Consider the following 19650-nt stretch of genomic DNA (forward strand, 5'->3'; position numbering starts at 1 on the left):
TTTCCTACTGCCATGGCTCCTAGAAGGGGAAACCAGCTTCTCTTTGGCCAGTATGGAACGATCAGCATCACTCTTGCGTGGTCTTCGCGTATCTTCCTGAGCACTGCCGGTATGAGAGCTAGTGGTGGGAATGCATAAGCGAGGGATTCTCCCCAAGTCTGGCTCAGAGCATCTACGCCTTCCGGGTGGTCCGTCGGATTCAGGGAATAGAATCTGGGGACCTTCGAGTTTTTTCGGCTTGCGAAAAGATCTATACTGGGGGTCCCCCAACTCTGACAGAGATGGTCGAAGATCTCTTCGTTTAGTTTCCACTCTGTCTGGTGGATCCGTTGTCTGCTCAAGTAGTCTGCAACTTCGTTCTGAGAGCCTTCTAGGTGTACTGTGGTCACAGATCGGACTGATTGCTCCGCCCACGCGAATATCCTTCCCGCTAGGGCCTGTAATGGTTGATGTCTGGGTCCTCCCTGGTGCTTCAGGAATGCCACTGTCGTCATATTGTCGGATAGTATGCGGACGTGACGATTCTTTAGTACCGACTGGTTTCTCCGCAACGCTTCCCAGACCGCAAAGAGCTCTCTGAAGTTGGAGGATCTGGACCTGATGTCTACTGGCCATCTCCCCTGGAAGATCTTCCCTTCTATGTGGGCTCCCCAGCCCCACGCGCTGGCGTCTGTGGTGACTACCACATATGGAGAGGTTGTCCAAAGTACGCCCATCTGAAGGTTTCTGGACTGTGTCCACCACCAAAGGGACTCCCTTACACGTTCTGGCAGCCTTAGGGGTCTGTCTAGCGATGCCCGACTTCTGTCCCACCTCGCGAGGATCTCCTTCTGTAATGCTCTCGAGTGGAATTGGGCCCATCGGACACACTGAATGCAGGCCGTCATGAGGCCCAAGACCTCCATTGCCTCTCTTATGGAGCATTGACGTCTCAACAGGTCTCTGGTTCTGGCTTGAATGGTCCTCTGCTTCTGCTCGGGTAGCCAGGATATTCTGTCGGCTGAGTGTAGAAGGACTCCAAGAAATACTTTTCTGGTCTCTGGTCTGAGGTCCGACTTCTCCCAATTGATCACCCAGCCAAGGAACTCCATTACAGTAATTGCTCGGTTTGTGTCGCGAATGAGCTTTTCTTTGGATCTTGCCACCAGTAGGAAGTCGTCCAGATATGGGATGATCACGATACCCTGATCTCTCAGGCAGGCCACCACTTCTATCACCAGCTTTGTAAAGATTCTGGGAGCTGAGGCCAACCCAAATGGAATACACTGGAACTGGAAGTGGCAGGTCCGGGCCGGTAAACTGACCGCGAACCTTAGTAACCTCTGGGATGAGGGATGGATAGGGACCTGGTAGTAAGCCTTTTTTAGGTCTAGGGTACACATGACGGCGTCCCTGTCTATTAGGGGGATTGCGGATCGGATCGATTCCATCCGGAATCTTTTGTACCTGACCCAGGTATTTAGCGGTTTCAGGTTTATGATGGTACGAGCCTCACCCGATGGCTTTGTGATTGAAAACAGGGAAGAGTAGTGCCCTCTTCCTCTTTCTGTGGGGGGAACTGGTACTATGACCTTTGAGTCTACCATGTCCTGTAGATCCGCCCACATTGCAGAGTCCTCCAGGACAACGGTGGGGGTAATATATCTCTCGGGGGGAGGAGAATAAAGTTCTATGCTGTAGCCTTCCGCGAAGGTTCTGAGGACCCATTGATTGTGGGTGACTCGGGACCAGTTTGTTGCGAAGTGGCGAAGTCTTCCCCCAATACCTATGGCGTCATTGCCTCCTCAATCTTGACGTGAATGGGTGACTCTTGTTCCTCCCACCTTGGCTGAAGGAGCTCCTATAGGAGCTTCTATTGGACCTTGCCCGACCCCTGAATTCGGTCTGTCTCCTAGAAAAGGAGCCTCTCCGGAAGGGCTGGGGCCGCCTGGGTTTTTCCTCTGGGAAACCTTTATTTTTATCGGACACCAGCTCTAGAATGTTATCTAAGGCTGGCCCGAATACTCTCAGGCCCGAGAAAGGGATGGAGCATAGCTTAGTTTTAGAAGCATTGTCCCCCGACCAGGATTTTAGCCAGACTGCTCTTCGGGCCGCATTAGAGAGGGAGCTGTTTCTGGCTGCAAACCTTACTGATTCGGCCGACATATCCGATAGGAACGCCGTGGCCGATTTCATGAGAGGAAGAGAAGCTAGGATCTCTGATCTAGGGGTCCTGTTGGTTAGGCCTTCCTCCAACTGCCCCAACCACAAAAACATAGACCTGGCCACCGAGGTGGCCGCTATGTTGGCTCTAATAAGAGCCGCTGACATCTCCCATGCTCTCTTTAACAAGACGTCCGCTTTCCTATCCATCGGGTCTCGGAGACCTGATGAGTCTCCAAATGGGATGGCCGTTTTTTTGGTAACCTTAGTGACCGGGACATCTATTTTAGGGACTTCTTCCCATGCCCGGGATCAAAAGGCAGTCTATTTTTAAAGTCTCGGGAGAGTATCAACCGACGCTCTGCCTCCTTCCACTCCTCCTGGACCATCGCTTTGATGTGTTCACTTACGGGGAACACTACCTGTTTCCTGGCCACTAGTCCTCCAAACATTAAGTCCTGTCTGGACTGCGGTTTAGGGACTTCTTCTATTTGCATAGCGTTCCTGACTGCCTGGACCAACTCGTCCGTGTCCTCCAGTCTGAACAGGTACTTTCTGCTCTGATCCGGTCTATCCCCCAGGATCTCGCCTTCTTCCTCCTGATCTGAGTCCCGGAAGTCAGACTCCTCACTAGGGCTTGCTTCCGACTCTGGGTCTGCCTCCCACCTTGGACGTTTGCGACTCGGCCCTGGGCTGGGGGACTGACGACTAGCGCAGCTGGCTGTAGAGGCCCGGACTTCCTCCCTTATCAGCGATCTCATTTCGGCAAGGAGGGATGGCTGTTCCTCGCCTATGACCCTTGAGGTACAGGGTGCGCACAGGGTCTTGTTATAGGTGTCTGGCAGCTTTACCCTGCATACGGGGCATCGGACTGATTTGGAGGTGGCTTTGGCCGGTTCCTTCACCCCCGAGGGGGATTCTGCCGGGGTTCCCTTCTCCTAATAATACAGAAGGGGCTCTACTTAGATCTGGGTTGTGGGGATGGATGGGGGAGGGTGGTCTGCGCTATGCGCACTTACCCCTCCACCTGCTGGAGCATTTCCTTCCATCCTGGCGCGGTTCTATAGAGCGCTGTGGGCCTGCGAAGCGTGCGCTGTGGGCCTCTGAAGCGCGCGCTGTGCTGTAGCGCGCTCTGTGGACTTCGGCGGCGCGCGCTGAGATTCAAGGCCGGCGTGTGACGTCACCGGATGTGATGCGCGACCTCTCGCGATAGGCCGCCTTCCCACTTCCTGCCGGGCCCTGCGCGCGACCCCCGCCTTGTTGGAGCCGTCGCTCTTCTCCCGGCGCCGATCTCCTGTCGGTGCCCCCCCGGCCTGTCACTGGGGGGAGCCGACCTCCGCCTGCTGCGGCGGTCTGCTGCTCCTGCCACGGGGCCCCGCCGTCGCTCGATATGGCGGCCTGCTGGAGGCCTCTCTCCTGCCTCCCGGCCTCCATTCTTTCATCTGTGCCCGTTCGGCCAGCCGCCTACGGGGAACCGACCATCGCCTGGTATGGCGGTCCGTGCTGGAGCCGAGAGCCTCCCCTAGGGAGGAACGGCTCCCTCCAGGAGCGTCGTCCTGCTCCTGGCCTTTGGGGCAGAGAGACTCCCCCTCGAAGAGTTTCGGCCCCGGGACCTCTTGACAGGGGAAGGCTTGGACTGGCCGCACGATCCCCTGAGCCCCTCCGGTAAGTCTCTCGGAGGTCCCTCCATGCAGGGACAGGAAAAACACTGAGGGAAAGGGGGTGGGACATGACCTTTTAACCTCCCGTGTGCTTTTCCTGTCCCTGAAAGGAGGAGGACGACGTCCTCCATGGTGCTGTCAGGTGGACGTCCTGGAAAATTAGTTTACCAGGTGAGCTCAATTAAAGGAAAGCTACTTAAGAATGATGTTCCACATTATTAAGCAGGGCACAGGTTTTAAGGAATTCAGGAAATAAAAAGGATCTCTCTGCTGCTGAAAAGCATCAAATAGTGCAATGCCTTGGTCAAGAGATGAAAATATTAGATATTTCCCAAAAACGTAAATGTGATCATTGTACTGTTAAGAGATTTGTGGTTGATTCTGAGCACAGACATGTTTGTGCTGATAAAGGCAGAATGAGGAAGGTTTCTGCCAGGCAAGTTCATTGGATTAAGAGAGTGGCTGCTAAAAAGCCATTACAAACCAGCAAACAGATATTTAAAGCTGCTGGTGCTTCTGGAGTCCCTCGAGCCTCAAGGTGTAGGATCCTTCAAAGGCTTGCTGTGGTGCATAAATCTACTATTCGGCCACCCCTAAACAGTGTTCACAAGCAGAAATGGTTGCAGTGGCCCCAGACATACATGAAGACTAATTAACAGTCTTGTTTACTGATGAGTGTCGAGCAACACTGGATGGTCCAGATGGATGGAGTAGTGGATGGTTGGTGGATGGCCACTATATCCCAACAAGGCTGCGACGTCAGCAAGGAGGTGGAGGAGTCATGTTTTGGGCCGGAATCATGGGGAAACAGCTGGTAGGGCCCTTTAAGGTTCCTGAAGGTGTGAAAATGACCTCTGCAAAGTATATAGAGTTTCTGACTGACAGCTGTCTTCCATGGTATAAAAAGCAGAAACGTGCCTTCAGGAGCAAAATGATCTTCATGCATGACAATGCACCATCTCATGCTGCAAAGAATACCTCTGAGTCATTGGCTGCTATAGGCATAAAAGGAGATAAACTCATGATGTGGCCACCATCTTCCCCTGACCTCAACCCTATAGAGAACCTTTGGAGTATCATCAAGCAAAAGATCTAGGAGGGTGGGAGGCAGTTCACATCAAAACAGCAGCTCTGGGGGGCTATTCTGACTTCATGCAAAGAAATCCAAGCAGAAACTCTCCAAAAACTCACAATTTCAATGGATGCAAGAATTGTGAAGGTGATGTCACAGAAGGGTTCCTATGTTAACATGTAACTTGGCCTGTTAAGCTATTTAACTCCAAAATATCCTTTTTGTTCAGTGAATGTGACCTCCTAATGCTGCAAATTCCACAAAGGAGCATTTTCAGTTCTTTAAAACATATCAAATGTTTAGAAATTCTACTGTGCCTAATAATTTGGAACAGTGCAATTTGAGTTTTTATTCATTTTGGAGATTATACTGTTATTATTGGGAGGTTTCTTCAATAAAATTTGATGTATACTCTAACGGTGATGACTTTTATTAGACTGACTGTCATTTGTACCGACTATTTAGGAAAATCAGAGAAAAATATAATTTGCATAATAATTTGGAACACAGTGTTAGTGTTCAGTATGGACCCCGAACTTGACAATTTGGGTTCACTCATCACTAGCCGTAACTAAACCCAGAGAACATCTAATAGATTGATCAGAGGATAATTTTGATTACTCATGGTTCCCCAGAGGCAGGCTTTCCACTTGGTCCAGCCCCTGCAGAACTGAAAGCTACAGGAAGTGGGTGGGGCTTGGTACTTTTACATAATTTTACACATAGAAATATCAGAGCTGTGTTGATTTCTTACCTCGGTCACCATGGAAAGGTCAATTATGAAGCATAGAAGGCAGCAGAGTGCAGCCGTGACCTCCCTGCGCACAAAGCCATTAATTGGTTGAGGAAATAAATCCAGGATCCCGGTAATGAATCCCTCGACCCCCACAAACTGTTCAGAAACAGAACAGGAATAAGCAAGTAAGAGGAGGTGCAAGATGCATGCCAAGACAAAGGTGAACATACTAAGGTCATCTGACACCCCTTTGCCCATACCCTGCACACCATTGGCCAACTCGGCTTCCTCCCGTTTTCACCTCCACCTCTGCCCTGTTTGCCTCTGCCCTGAAGGTGCCAGTGTCCAACCTGTTCCCTGTCTCAGGCCCAAGTAAGAGAAGAGGAAGGTGATGACGAGGGGACAGCTGTCCTGTTGGGACTGGAGGGCAGGTCCTGCTTTGCACTTGGAGATATCACGACAAAAACAAGACATTGCTCCTGGGTGCCAAAATACGACCAGAGCATCCCAATAATAAAGACATCGAATTATTAATGCTAGTAAAAAAAAAAAAAAAGGATCAGGGACGGATTTCCCATGTCATGGCCGCTGACCCTGCGAGACAAGGTCAACATAGGTAGATATTGAAACAATTAAGTGCAATGGTGGCTCCCATGGACTGAAAATGATTAAGAAGCAAAAAAGAGAAATTTGTTGGGAAAGTTAAGTTTTGGGATTTTGTTTGGCCCAATTGGCCATGTGGGCAATAACCTCAGGATGGGTCAGTTCCAATGTTGGACAAATTAGCTTTTCATGGGAAATCCGGCCCCAAACCAAAAACATTTTATGATTCTTAAAGATTATGCGTTACCTTAACTACATCCCTTTAAGACATTTACCTAGAATCCTTTGGGATTACCTGACTGTCAAGACCAAGGACCAGGAGCATAAAGAAGAACAGGGCTGCCCAGATCGGAGCAAATGGCATCAAAGTCACGGCCTTTGGATATGCAATAAAGGCCAATCCGGGACCTGTATGCGACAAGTCAAAGCGTCAGCGCATTAGACCGCAAAACGCGACGCGTCAGTGTATCGCGCTGAGGAAACGCACAATGGTCGCAAGTAAACCCACAGATCTCGTCTTCGGTTGTGAATAAAGCAATCGGGAGAAGCAAAAAAAAAAAAAATCTTTGCTCACAATTTACCATCACTGAATATTTATCCTTACATGCGAGATCCACAAGTTACCAAATTGCAGTGTACTCACCAGACTCCGCAACCTTCGATATGTCAACTCCCTGCTCTGATGCCATGAACCCCAGGACAGAGAAAACCACAAAGCCAGCAAAGAAACTCGTAGTGCTGTTTATAGCAGCCAGAATATAAGCGTCCCTGAAGGAAGATAACAATCAGGATGGGCAGTATTATAGTAGTTATATTCTTGTACATAGGGGGCAGTATTATAGTAGTTATATTCTTGTACATAGGAGCAGTATTATAGTAGTTGTATTCTTGTATATAGGGGCAGTATTATAGTAGTTGTATTCTTGTACATAGGGGCAGTATTATAGTAGTTGTATTCTTGTACATAGGGGGCAGTATTATAGTAGTTATATTCTTGTACATAGGGGTCAGTATTATAGTAGTTATATTCTTGTACATAGGGGTCAGTATTATAGTAGTTATATTCTTGTATATAGGGGCAGTATTATAGTAGTTGTATTCTTGTACATAGGGGCAGTATTTTAGTAGTTATATTCTTGTACATAGGGGCAGTATTTTAGTAGTTATATTCTTGTACATAGGGGCAGTATTTTAGTAGTTATATTCTTGTACATAGGGAGCAGTATTATAGTAGTTATATTCTTGCACATAGGGAGCAGTATTATAGTAGTTATATTCTTGTACATAGGAGGCAGTATTATAGTAGTTATATTCTTGTACATAGGGGGCAGTATTATAGTAGTTATATTCTTGTACATAGGGGGCAGTATTATAGTAGTTATATTCTTGTACATAGGGGCAGTATTACAGTAGTTATATTCTTGTACATAGGGGCAGTATTACAGTAGTTATATTCTTGTACATAGGGGCAGTATTATAGTAGTTATATTCTTGTACATAGGGGCAGTATTATAGTAGTTATATTCTTGTACATAGGAGCAGTATTTTAGTAGTTATATTCTTGTACATAGGGAGCAGTATTATAGTAGTTCTATTCTTGTACATAGGGGGCAGTATTATAGTAGTTCTATTCTTGTACATAGGGGGCAGTATTATAGCAGTTATATTCTTGCACATAGAGGCAGTATTATAGTAGTTATATTTTTGTGCATGGCAGCAAGAATGCAGTAGTTTTTTCTGGGCCACATGTGCGCAGAGCATTTATCCCCTTCAATTTTATACACGTGAAATTTATGGCCAAGAGGAATGGAGAAGGATGTAACACAGGTAATGTGTCTGAAGGTCATTGTGTCCTCACTTCGGATTTTAGGATACGCTCCATATAAATAAAGAGATATGTGTCCGGTCAGTGGGGACTTGTCACATTTCCCATAGGAAAACCCTGAATGTGACGTCTCCTCCATGTTGGGGCTATGCTCACCTGTAGCAGTTATTGTGAAATCTGTTGTAGCTGCCTAGCGCGGTTAATGCCCCTAAACCAATAGCGTAGGAGAAGAAGATCTGTGTTCCAGCATCAATCCATACCTGGAGGATAAAGACAGCGAGTCTGCGGTGAATCTGGATAAAATTGAGCAGACATGTGCCGGCGGCAGGGGATGCAGCAGACACAAGGTACGCAGGATTTCTCTGCACTATAACTACAGCTACCATTTTGACAAAAAAAATTTCCTAGTTCTACATTGCGGAGTTTTTCATTAATATTAGGTAAAAACAAGTTTATCCTGACAGTGCCCAAACAATACCGCCATAGAGTCACCAACTAATATCATACAGTATTGAAAAAATGCATATATTTTCGTGTCCTCGATGGCCTCGTAAGGGATGAGAGCCTTGTACCAAGTGCCCAGTTTGCCACTCTCCAAAAATGGTTCTGCTGTACCAAAACATCCAGTATTATACTCCAGAGCTGCACTCACTATTCTGCTGGTGTAGTCACTGTGTACATACATTACTGATCCTGAGTAACATCCTGTATTATACTCCAGAGCTGCACTCACTATTCTGCTGGTGGAGTCACTGTGTACATACATTACATTACTAATTCTGAGTTACATCCTGTATTATACCCCAGAGCTGCACTCACTATTCTGCTGGTACAGTCACTGTGTACATGCATTACATTACTGATCCTGAGTAACATCCTGTATTATACTCCAGAGCTGCACTCGCTATTCTGCTGGTGGAGTCACTGTGTACATACATTACATTACTGATCCTGAGTAACATCCTGTATTATACTCCAGAGCTGCACTCACTATTCTGATGGTGCAGTCACTGTGTACATACATTACATTACTGATCCTGAGTAACATCCTGTATTATACTCCAGAGCTGCACTCACTATTCTGATGGTGCAGTCACTGTGTACATACATTACTGATCCTGAGTAACATCCTGTATTATACTCCAGAGCTGCACTCACTATTCTGCTAGTGGAGTCACTGTGTACATACATTACTGATCCTGAGTAACATCCTGTATTATACTCCAGAGCTGCACTCACTATTCTGATGTATGTACACAGTGACTGCACCATCAGAATAGTGAGTGCAGCTCTGGAGTATAATACAGGATGTTACTCAGGATCAGTAATGTAATGTATGTACACAGTGACTCCACTAGCAGAATAGTGAGTGCAGCTCTGGGGTATAATACAGGATGTAACTCAGGATCAGTAATGTATGTACACAGTGACTGCACCATTACTGATCCTGAGTAACATCCTGTATTATACTCCAGAGCTGCACTCACTATTCTGCTAGTGGAGTCACTGTGTACATACATTACATTACTGATCCTGAGTTACATCCTGTATTATACACCAGAGCTGCACTCACTATTCTGCTGGGGCAGTCACTGTGTACATACATTACTGATCCTGAGTTACATCCTGTATTATACTCCAGAGCTGCACTCACTATTCTGATGGTGCAGTCACTGTGTACATACATTACTGATGCTGAGTTACATCCTGTATTATACCCCAGAGCTGCACTCACTATTCTGATGGTGCAGTCACTGTGTACATACATTACATTACTGATCCCGAGTTACATCCTGTATTATACTCCAGAGCTGCACTCACTATTCTGATGGTGCAGTCACTGTGTACATACATTACATTACTGATCCTGAGTTACATCCTGTATTATACTCCAGAGCTGCACTCACTATTCTGATGGTGCAGTCACTGTGTACATACATTACTGATGCTGAGTTACATCCTGTATTATACCCCAGAGCTGCACTCACTATTCTGCTGGTGCAGTCACTGTGTACATAAATTACATTACTGATCCGGAGTTACATCCTGTATTATACTCCAGAGCTGCACTCACTATTCTGATGGTGCAGTCACTGTGTACATACATTACTGATGCTGAGTTACATCCTGTATTATACCCCAGAGCTGCACTGACTATTCTGATGGTGCAGTCACTGTGTACATACATTACTGATCCTGAGTTACATCCTGTATTATACTCCAGAGCTGCACTCACTATTCTGCTGGTGGAGTCACTGTGTACATACATTACATTACTAATTCTGAGTTACATCCTGTATTATACCCCAGAGCTGCACTCACTATTCTGCTGGTACAGTCACTGTGTACATGCATTACATTACTGATCCTGAGTAACATCCTGTATTATACTCCAGAGCTGCACTCGCTATTCTGCTGGTGGAGTCACTGTGTACATACATTACATTACTGATCCTGAGTAACATCCTGTATTATACTCCAGAGCTGCACTCACTATTCTGATGGTGCAGTCACTGTGTACATACATTACATTACTGATCCTGAGTAACATCCTGTATTATACTCCAGAGCTGCACTCACTATTCTGATGGTGCAGTCACTGTGTACATACATTACTGATCCTGAGTAACATCCTGTATTATACTCCAGAGCTGCACTCACTATTCTGCTAGTGGAGTCACTGTGTACATACATTACATTACTGATCCTGAGTAACATCCTGTATTATACTCCAGAGCTGCACTCACTATTCTGATGGTGCAGTCACTGTGTACATACATTACTGATCCTGAGTTACATCCTGTATTATACCCCAGAGCTGCACTCACTATTCTGCTGGTGCTGTCACTGTGTACATAAATTACATTACTGATCCTGAGTTACATCCTGTATTATACACCAGAGCTGCACTCACTATTCTGCTGGGGCAGTCACTGTGTACATGCATTACTGATCCTGAGTTACATCCTGTATTATACTCCAGAGCTGCACTCACTATTCTGATGGTGCAGTCACTGTGTACATACATTACTGATGCTGAGTTACATCCTGTATTATACCCCAGAGCTGCACTCACTATTCTGATGGTGCAGTCACTGTGTACATACATTACATTACTGATCCCGAGTTACATCCTGTATTATACTCCAGAGCTGCACTCACTATTCTGATGGTGCAGTCACTGTGTACATACATTACATTACTGATCCTGAGTTACATCCTGTATTATACTCCAGAGCTGCACTCACTATTCTGATGGTGCAGTCACTGTGTACATACATTACTGATCCTGAGTTACATGCTGTATTATACCCCAGAGCTGCACTCACTATTCTGATGGTGCAGTCACTGTGTACATACATTACATTACTGATCCTGAGTTACATCCTGTATTATACTCCAGAGCTGCACTCACTATTCTGATGGTGCAGTCACTGTGTACATACATTACATTACTGATCCTGAGTTACATCCTGTATTATACCCCAGAGCTGCACTCACTATTCTGCTGGTGCAGTCACTGTGTACATAAATTACATTACTGATCCGGAGTTACATCCTGTATTATACTCCAGAGCTGCACTCACTATTCTGATGGTGCAGTCACTGTGTACATATATTACATTACTGATCCTGAGTTACATCCTGTATTATACTCCAGAGCTGCACTCACTATTCTGATGGTGCAGTCACTGTGTACATACATTACTGATGCTGAGTTACATCCTGTATTATACCCCAGAGCTGCACTGACTATTCTGATGGTGCAGTCACTGTGTACATACATTACTGATCCTGAGTTACATCCTGTATTATACTCCAGAGCTGCACTCACTATTCTGATGGTGCAGTCACTGTGTACATACATTACTGATGCTGAGTTACATCCTGTATTATACCCCAGAGCTGCACTCACTATTCTGCTGGTGCAGTCACTGTGTACATACATTACATTACTGATCCTGAGTTACATCCTGTATTATACTCCAGAGCTGCACTCACTATTCTGCTGGGGCAGTCACTGTGTACATACATTACTGATCCTGAGTTACTTCCTGTATTATACCCCAGAGATGCACTCACTATTCTGCTGGTGCAGTCACTGTGTACATACATTACTGATCCTATACTCCAGAGCTGCACTCACTATTCTGCTGGTGGCATCCGTATTCCTCACCTGAGCTTCTGCGAGCTTAGACCAGTTAGGTTTTAGATAGTAGACAATGCCGTCCAGCGCTCCCGGCAGAGTGACTCCATGAGCCAAGAGAACGATCAGCACTACGTACGGAAAGAGAGCTGTGAAGTAGACCACCTGCAACATAAGGGGGTGATGCATTATAGATTATTTCATGTCTAGCATTTCTGACCCTATGGTCGGCATGTGCCACAGGTGGGGGATCGTTTGGGTTTTCCCTTATTTTTAATGGCAATTCACCCACTATGGAAAAGCTCAGAGCCTGTACCCTGCTTGGCAGCACATTTACTACAGTCTGACGGTCTATGCCACCATATTACGACTTCCTGAGGCATCTTATTTTACAAGATGGCATTGTTTCTAGTAAAGAATAGCTTTACATTGGCACCATATGGCGGCACATGCTGTCTCTAAAAATTTGTGCCTTTAGGGGGAGGATATAGTAAGATGCTCATGGAGGCACATGCAATGTCCACAGGTCAAATCCATAGGGATTGGGTGTCTGCAGATGACTTTACTACATGCATGAGTCAGGCACCCACCGCCGTCTGGGTGTTATTGCCCTTTAGACAATACCTGTTGCCGCCTTACACGTTACACCATTCGTCCCATCGATGCCAGTCTCCGATTCTAGGTTTGTCGCCCTATCCCTAAACCCATTAGTATTGGAGGGAGGCTGCCGAGATTACACTGACGCTTTCTGATTAATCCTCCTGTCCTGTGCAATCACCCGTGTGGGAAGGAGAAGAGGAAGACTCGTGACCCACATGACAATCAGCACCAAGAGCCGCGAATCGTCCCCTCGGGGACAAGCGGGAGCAGTGAGGGAGGGGACTTCATTACGGGGTGATTGCTTATCAGGCTATAGCCGTCATGATGATGAGGTGCCAGCCCGATATCACTCCAAAACAGGGACCGATGCGGCAAAAAACAGCCATTAAACAATCATATTAAAGCAGCTCGGCGTCATTGATGCCCTTCCCCCATCTCCACAGCTTTTTGGTGTTTTTTAATAGGATATCACAAAAAAAAATAAATCTGATTTTCTCACCTAATTATGACATAAAATGCTGCCCTATTTGTATTAACGGCTCATTTCCACAGTTTTAGAATATATTATGTTTCAATTCACCAGTTTCAAGATCTTAGGTTAATTGAATATAATGTTTAAAATCTATGGTGTGATGGGGCTCTTATACAGGTGCAAGAAAATTCCGTTGCACTTACATACAGGGGATGAAAAGATTATTTTTTGTCTGATGGCACATGGATTGTTTCTAGGGGAGAATATTAAATGGGGGGGGGGGGGGGGGGGGTCATTTGACCCTTCAGTGTTTACAAGCAGAGATGTTACAGAGCCATCTCGGTGATAGTCGCCCACTCCTTACCTTTCCTGTGGATTTTACTCCCTTCCAGATGCAGAAATAGACAATGATCCAGGTGGCCAGCAGGCACAGTATCATCTGCCAGTTCAACTGGCCCGGCTTATCGAGACCACTGGAGATCTGCAGCACCTTATTCCTGCCGAAGAGACCAGCGTACAAGACTGATGAGAGATGGGCTCCATGGTTATAATGGGACACAAGTAATACAGAAGCAGAGACAAATTTGTCATGCTACTGTTTGGGGCTATACATAACAATCAACACCTTAATACCAAGAGTATGGGCAGGAGCAATGCATGCTGGGAAGGGAGGGAAAAGAATTTCCAACTCCTAAAGTGCAGGCAGAATGTTAATGAAGAGCAAACAGCAAGTTCAAGAGCATAAGATATAGGGCAGATTAGCTTAGGATGGTGTGTGCACCAAAAGCAGCTTTACCTTGTTGTGGGGCTGCAAGACCACCAGTTTTAAACAGGATGGTGTGAAAGGACAGGTAAATCCAACTACTATAATACTGCCCCCTATGTACAAGAATATAACTACTATAATACTGCCCCCTATGTACAAGAATATAACTACTATAATACTGCCCCCTATGTACAAGAATATAACTACTATAATACTGCCCCCTATGTACAAGAATATAACTACTATAATACTGCCCCCTATGTACAAGAATATAACTACTATAATACTGCCCCCTATGTACAAGAATATAACTACTATAATACTGCCCCCTATGTACAAGAATATAACTACTATAATACTGCCCCCTATGTACAAGAATATAACTACTATAATACTGCCCCCTATGTACAAGAATATAACTACTATAATACTGCCCCCTATGTACAAGAATATAACTACTATAATACTGCCCCCTATGTACAAGAATATAACTACTATAATACTGCCCCCTATGTACAAGAATATAACTACTATAATACTGCCCCCTATGTACAAGAATATAACTACTATAATACTGCCCCCTATGTACAAGAATATAACTACTATAATACTGCCCCCTATGTACAAGAATATAACTACTATAATACTGCCCCCTATGTACAAGAATATAACTACTATAATACTGCCCCCTATGTACAAGAATATAACTACTATAATACTGCCCCCTATGTACAAGAATATAACTACTATAATACTGCCCCCTATGTACAAGAATATAACTACTATAATACTGCCCCCTATGTACAAGAATATAACTACTATAATACTGCCCCCTATGTACAAGAATATAACTACTATAATACTGCCCCCTATGTACAAGAATATAACTACTATAATACTGCCCCCTATGTACAAGAATATAACTACTATAATACTGCCCCCTATGTACAAGAATATAACTACTATAATACTGCCCCCTATGTACAAGAATATAACTACTATAATACTGCCCCCTATGTACAAGAATATAACTACTATAATACTGCCCCCTATGTACAAGAATATAACTACTATAATACTGCCCCCTATGTACAAGAATATAACTACTATAATACTGCCCCCTATGTACAAGAATATAACTACTATAATACTGCCCCCTATGTACAAGAATATAACTACTATAATACTGCCCCCTATGTACAAGAATATAACTACTATAATACTGCCCCCTATGTACAAGAATATAACTACTATAATACTGCCCCCTATGTACAAGAATATAACTACTATAATACTGCCCCCTATGTACAAGAATATAACTACTATAATACTGCTCCCTATGTACAAGAATATAACTACTATAATACTGCTCCCTATGTACAAGAATATAACTACTATAATACTGCTCCCTATGTACAAGAATATAACTACTATAATACTGCTCCTATGTACAAGAATATAACTACTATAATACTGCTCCTATGTACAAGAATATAACTACTATAATACTGCTCCTATGTACAAGAATATAACTACTATAATACTTCTCCTATGTACAAGAATATAACTACTATAATACTGCTCCTATGTACAAGAATATAACTACTATAATACTGCTCCTATGTACAAGAATATAACTACTATAATACTGCTCCTATGTACAAGAATATAACTACTATAATACTGCCCCTATGTACAAGAATATAACTACTATCATACTTACTCCCAGAACTCAATGACAGGCGAGCGCTTGTTCAGGAGAGCATCACAGCTGATGTTGTACATGATGCTGAAATTGGAGTCATTTGTTGTGGTCTCGTTGGAGCACTGATCTGCTAGGAAGACTTCAGTACACTCCTTTGTATTCCACGGATGTCCACAGGTGGCCCAGGGCAGGGTGTTGGTGAATGAGTGCACTAGATAGTAGAGGCCCCAGACCAGGATCATTATATAGTAGGTGTTACAGAAGAACACAATCACCATCGAAGAAAAACCAAGACCTGCAGAAAGAGAACATTAGATAATTATATGCCCCCTCAGGCACTAGGACCCAGCAGTAACCGCCACCTCTGCACCCCCTATGACTTTGCTCCTTAGAGCGCGAGAACCCAATTCTCTGCTTGCCTATAGTATAGATAACCGACCATCTGTTCTCTATAGTTTTTCGGTTACCTTTAAAAAGCGGGGCGATGTTCCACGCTGCAATTCCTCCCTGCTTCATGAACTGACCCAAAGCGATTTCCAAAAAGAACACTGGAATGCCTCCAACAAAGACGATCAGCAAGTACGGAATAAGAAACACACCTGTGAACAAACAAGCACCGATGAGAAGGACCCCTGTAGGCAGCTACCAAAAATAGAAATTTTAAACGCTGCTTCTTTTTTGGATGTGCCCTAAAAATGTCCCTTTTGTGCCAATTCACACGTATGCTTACTAACTACTGCGTGACAGCCCAGACCTTCTGAAGGCGTCTGTCCCGGGAACTGTCCGCCTACCTTTCTCGGTATCCCCTTCAGTCTGTGGTCCAGCCACTTTCAGCACCAAACAAAAGTATTCCTCTCCGAGCACAGGTCACACTGAATAGGCTATAGGTTCCAAACTGTTCTCTGCAGCTCGAACACACAGACTGCTCAGCTTTCCTAGCTGACCCATGCAGTGTCCATCCAGAGAAAAGCCCTGGCATATATCTCTATCAGCTATAGCTTACATTTTGGCTGGTCACTCAGCAGCACACAACTCTGCACACTATTCATCAGACACACACCTAGTGACCACAGGCACTGGTTCTTAATCAAAGCTTATCAGGTGCATCTAATTAAGACCAGCAGTGCTATGATTTAACCCATTCCTACCTGGATTTGCTCACACTGCCCAAGACTTTTCCACAGTATATGTGTAAGTGCATACTCACATACAGTCTCCGGTCTCATCAGCCATCCAGGTGCACCTGAACATGCGTTGCCAGTAAATGCCGTCGGACGGGCAGCCACGCTGTTAGTCCACACTTCAGGCCCTGTAATTGTGTGCCGATTCTCCAATTGGCTCGGTGAGGCACAGTCCCAAACCAGTATTTGCAACTCCTTACAACCTGTCACAGCAACACCAAACAGACAACTAACCTCCTGGACACCTGGGCTCATTCTTTCATCCATCTTTGGCCCACTGGCTACTTCAGGTGCAGCTCTCTGCTCCTTACTGACTCCATGAATGTGGCTGTAAGCTACTTCCAGCAGCATGCAGTCACCCTCCTTGCCCAGCTCATATTGCCCCTCAGGGGTGGCGCCCTTTATCAGGGCACATTGGTCCCTCTTCTCCATTACCCCCGGGCCAGTGTCCTGTTACCTGGTGCAGCACACAGCTCTAGACATTTCCTTACTCTGTAAAATGGATTTTGCCCTCTATACAGGTTCTCTGCAACCAACAGACTGGAGGGAAATTGGCCCCCAAGTAACCTTTATGTCACCCAGTCTCCTGGATAACTGTATTTTAACTCGTAAGCTGCAACAGCAGGTCTCACAGGCACAGACGACATTGCAGGAAAATAACAGAACATTAAAACAGACAAGTGAACTGAACATAAGTCCGTGAGATTGCTGCTTTAAGGTCCAAGAACCAGGAATAAAACAGTGCACCACAGTGCCCAATACTGTATAGTGGTCAATTTTGGGTACTGCAGTTCGATTCCTTTTGAAGTGAATGGGAGTTTGGCTGCAGTACCTTAGTATGACCACTACACTGTGCGGAGCTGTGCTGTTCTGGCTTTGTATACCACTTCCAGCAGCTGTGGGACCCCAAAGAGCTGATCAGTGGGGGTGACGGGTGCATGACTCCTCACTGATGCGATACTGATGACCTAGAGTCCATTCAATTTCATATTATGAATTCCTTCTATCCTTGTTAGACATTTCTCACCTCGTTGGATGGAATTGGGATCCCATGCCTTGACGCAGTATCTAAACGTTTGTCAGTTTTGGGGTGTATTCCTAACCAAACCCCTTATGTCATCTGCCCTAAATGTCCATGCCAGTTCCGCATCGCCATGTAAGATTGTTGAATTTTCTCCATCGTGAACCTGCAATTTTCTTATGCCGATTCCGATTGTTACAGTTTATCCACTGACCTATAAAAGCTAAAATCCAAAGAAATCTGAAATCCTCGGGAAACATCCCTGCTGATTTATGCCGCCTATTTTCTGCAGCAGAATTCGCAGCCTCACTGCCATTGCTGTATTCGGAGTTTCCTATAGGGCAGGTTGGGTGAATCGAGGCCTATGGATGCATTCGGGGTACACCCTGGGGGCATTCCTGGTATTTACGGCAAACGGGCACCGCAAAACACAACGCAACTCCAGCCCAACGTCCGCTGAGCCCCGAATGTTCCATAAGGGACCCTCGTCCCTATACCAAACCATGGAGGGACACACACTGAGGCAGATGGATAATTCACCGCCATGCAGCTTCCACCTCGCAGCGATCATTTTTCTCCCCTCCCCCCGCCGCAGCAGATTTCCATTTTTAGAGTGTGTGACTGGCGGTGGAGGAGGGAAGTCGCTCTGATTACTCATTGCAGGTTTTATATAGGTCACTCAGCATTACTAAAGTGACATAAGGAGCAATTATGTGGAGAGATGGAGGCAGGTCACAGAGCGGGGAGGCCGACATCATGGGCTGCGCTAATTTGATTCAATGGTTATGACCGGTGTAATGTTATGATATGAATATTAACGGAGTACAGACATCTCAATATATCATGAGCTTATTGGCTACCGGTTTCTTACATGACAATCAGAATAACTAACCCTTGATCATAACGCAGCTCTGTTGGACTTCCCGCAGTTTAAAAAACAGCAAGCTGTATTACTTTTCCCTCACCCGCCCCCCCATACATAGCAGTCTATCCTAAAACCCCCTGTATGCCAATGCAAAGTCTGTTACTGGGCCACGTGCCATTAACGCTGAAGTCCTTGTATCTGCTTCATTATACCTGCAGCCACCACTAGGTGGAGCACTCTACATTCAGATTTATGGGACATGTACAAATACACTTGCTGTGAGCACCCCCTAGTGGTGGCTGTATTCTTGTGAAATCATTTCCTTAGTCTGTGCAGAGAATTCAGGTTTAAAAAAAAAACAAAAAAAACAAACAAACAAACGCACTGGCCAGCGCACACAAAGTTGATCTACACTTATTTACTTACAATATATCCATTTTTTGTTCATGTAGCCCCCTGGGGAGTCACGTGTAAGAGCAATAGTCAAAATAATATATTTCTGGAGCACTATTTGTGTGGGGGAACTCAGGGGGATTACTTCTTTTTGTGGGGAACTTTGAGTCATTGTTAATTTTTTCGAGGATCACATGAGGCATTCCTACCTTTCAGGGGCACTCAGGGGCTAATAATTGTGAAGAGAAAACTTTGGGAGCATTATTACACAATAGGGGGCACTCGGGGTAAAAGACACACTGGTCATTATCACTTTTTAGGTGGCGACTTTTCGGTTCAAATGAACCTTGCTCGGTGTGACCGAATTGTCACCGTGCCACGTGGGCTAAATAAAGGCCATTTATTTCGGTAAGTATTAGAGTGCTGCCTACCTTTTTTTTTTTAACTTCTATTTTTTTGCT

General features: G+C 45.1%; 1 protein-coding gene across 2 annotated transcripts in view; it reads right to left on the reverse strand.

Moving 5' to 3' along the window:
- Window positions 1-19650, reverse strand: part of LOC141084728 (sodium- and chloride-dependent creatine transporter 1-like) — a 62814-nt gene that overhangs the window by 11061 nt on the left and 32103 nt on the right. The window contains exons 3-10 of one of the 2 annotated variants that reach the window (XM_073569599.1): window positions 16197-16328; window positions 15748-16024; window positions 13623-13755; window positions 12217-12351; window positions 8196-8299; window positions 6858-6982; window positions 6510-6622; window positions 5630-5767 (exon numbers count right to left, since the gene is read on the reverse strand). In XM_073569599.1, coding sequence (XP_073425700.1) covers window positions 5630-5767; window positions 6510-6622; window positions 6858-6982; window positions 8196-8299; window positions 12217-12351; window positions 13623-13755; window positions 15748-16024; window positions 16197-16328 — 1157 coding nt within the window. The remainder of the gene's footprint in view (window positions 1-5629; window positions 5768-6509; window positions 6623-6857; window positions 6983-8195; window positions 8300-12216; window positions 12352-13622; window positions 13756-15747; window positions 16025-16196; window positions 16329-19650) is intronic. The other variant, XM_073569601.1, reaches the window with a different exon arrangement.

Source organism: Dendrobates tinctorius, unplaced genomic scaffold (assembly GCF_039654945.1).
Source record: "Dendrobates tinctorius isolate UK_male_01 unplaced genomic scaffold, ASM3965494v1 ptg000027l, whole genome shotgun sequence".
Taxonomy (NCBI): Eukaryota; Metazoa; Chordata; class Amphibia; order Anura; family Dendrobatidae; genus Dendrobates; species Dendrobates tinctorius.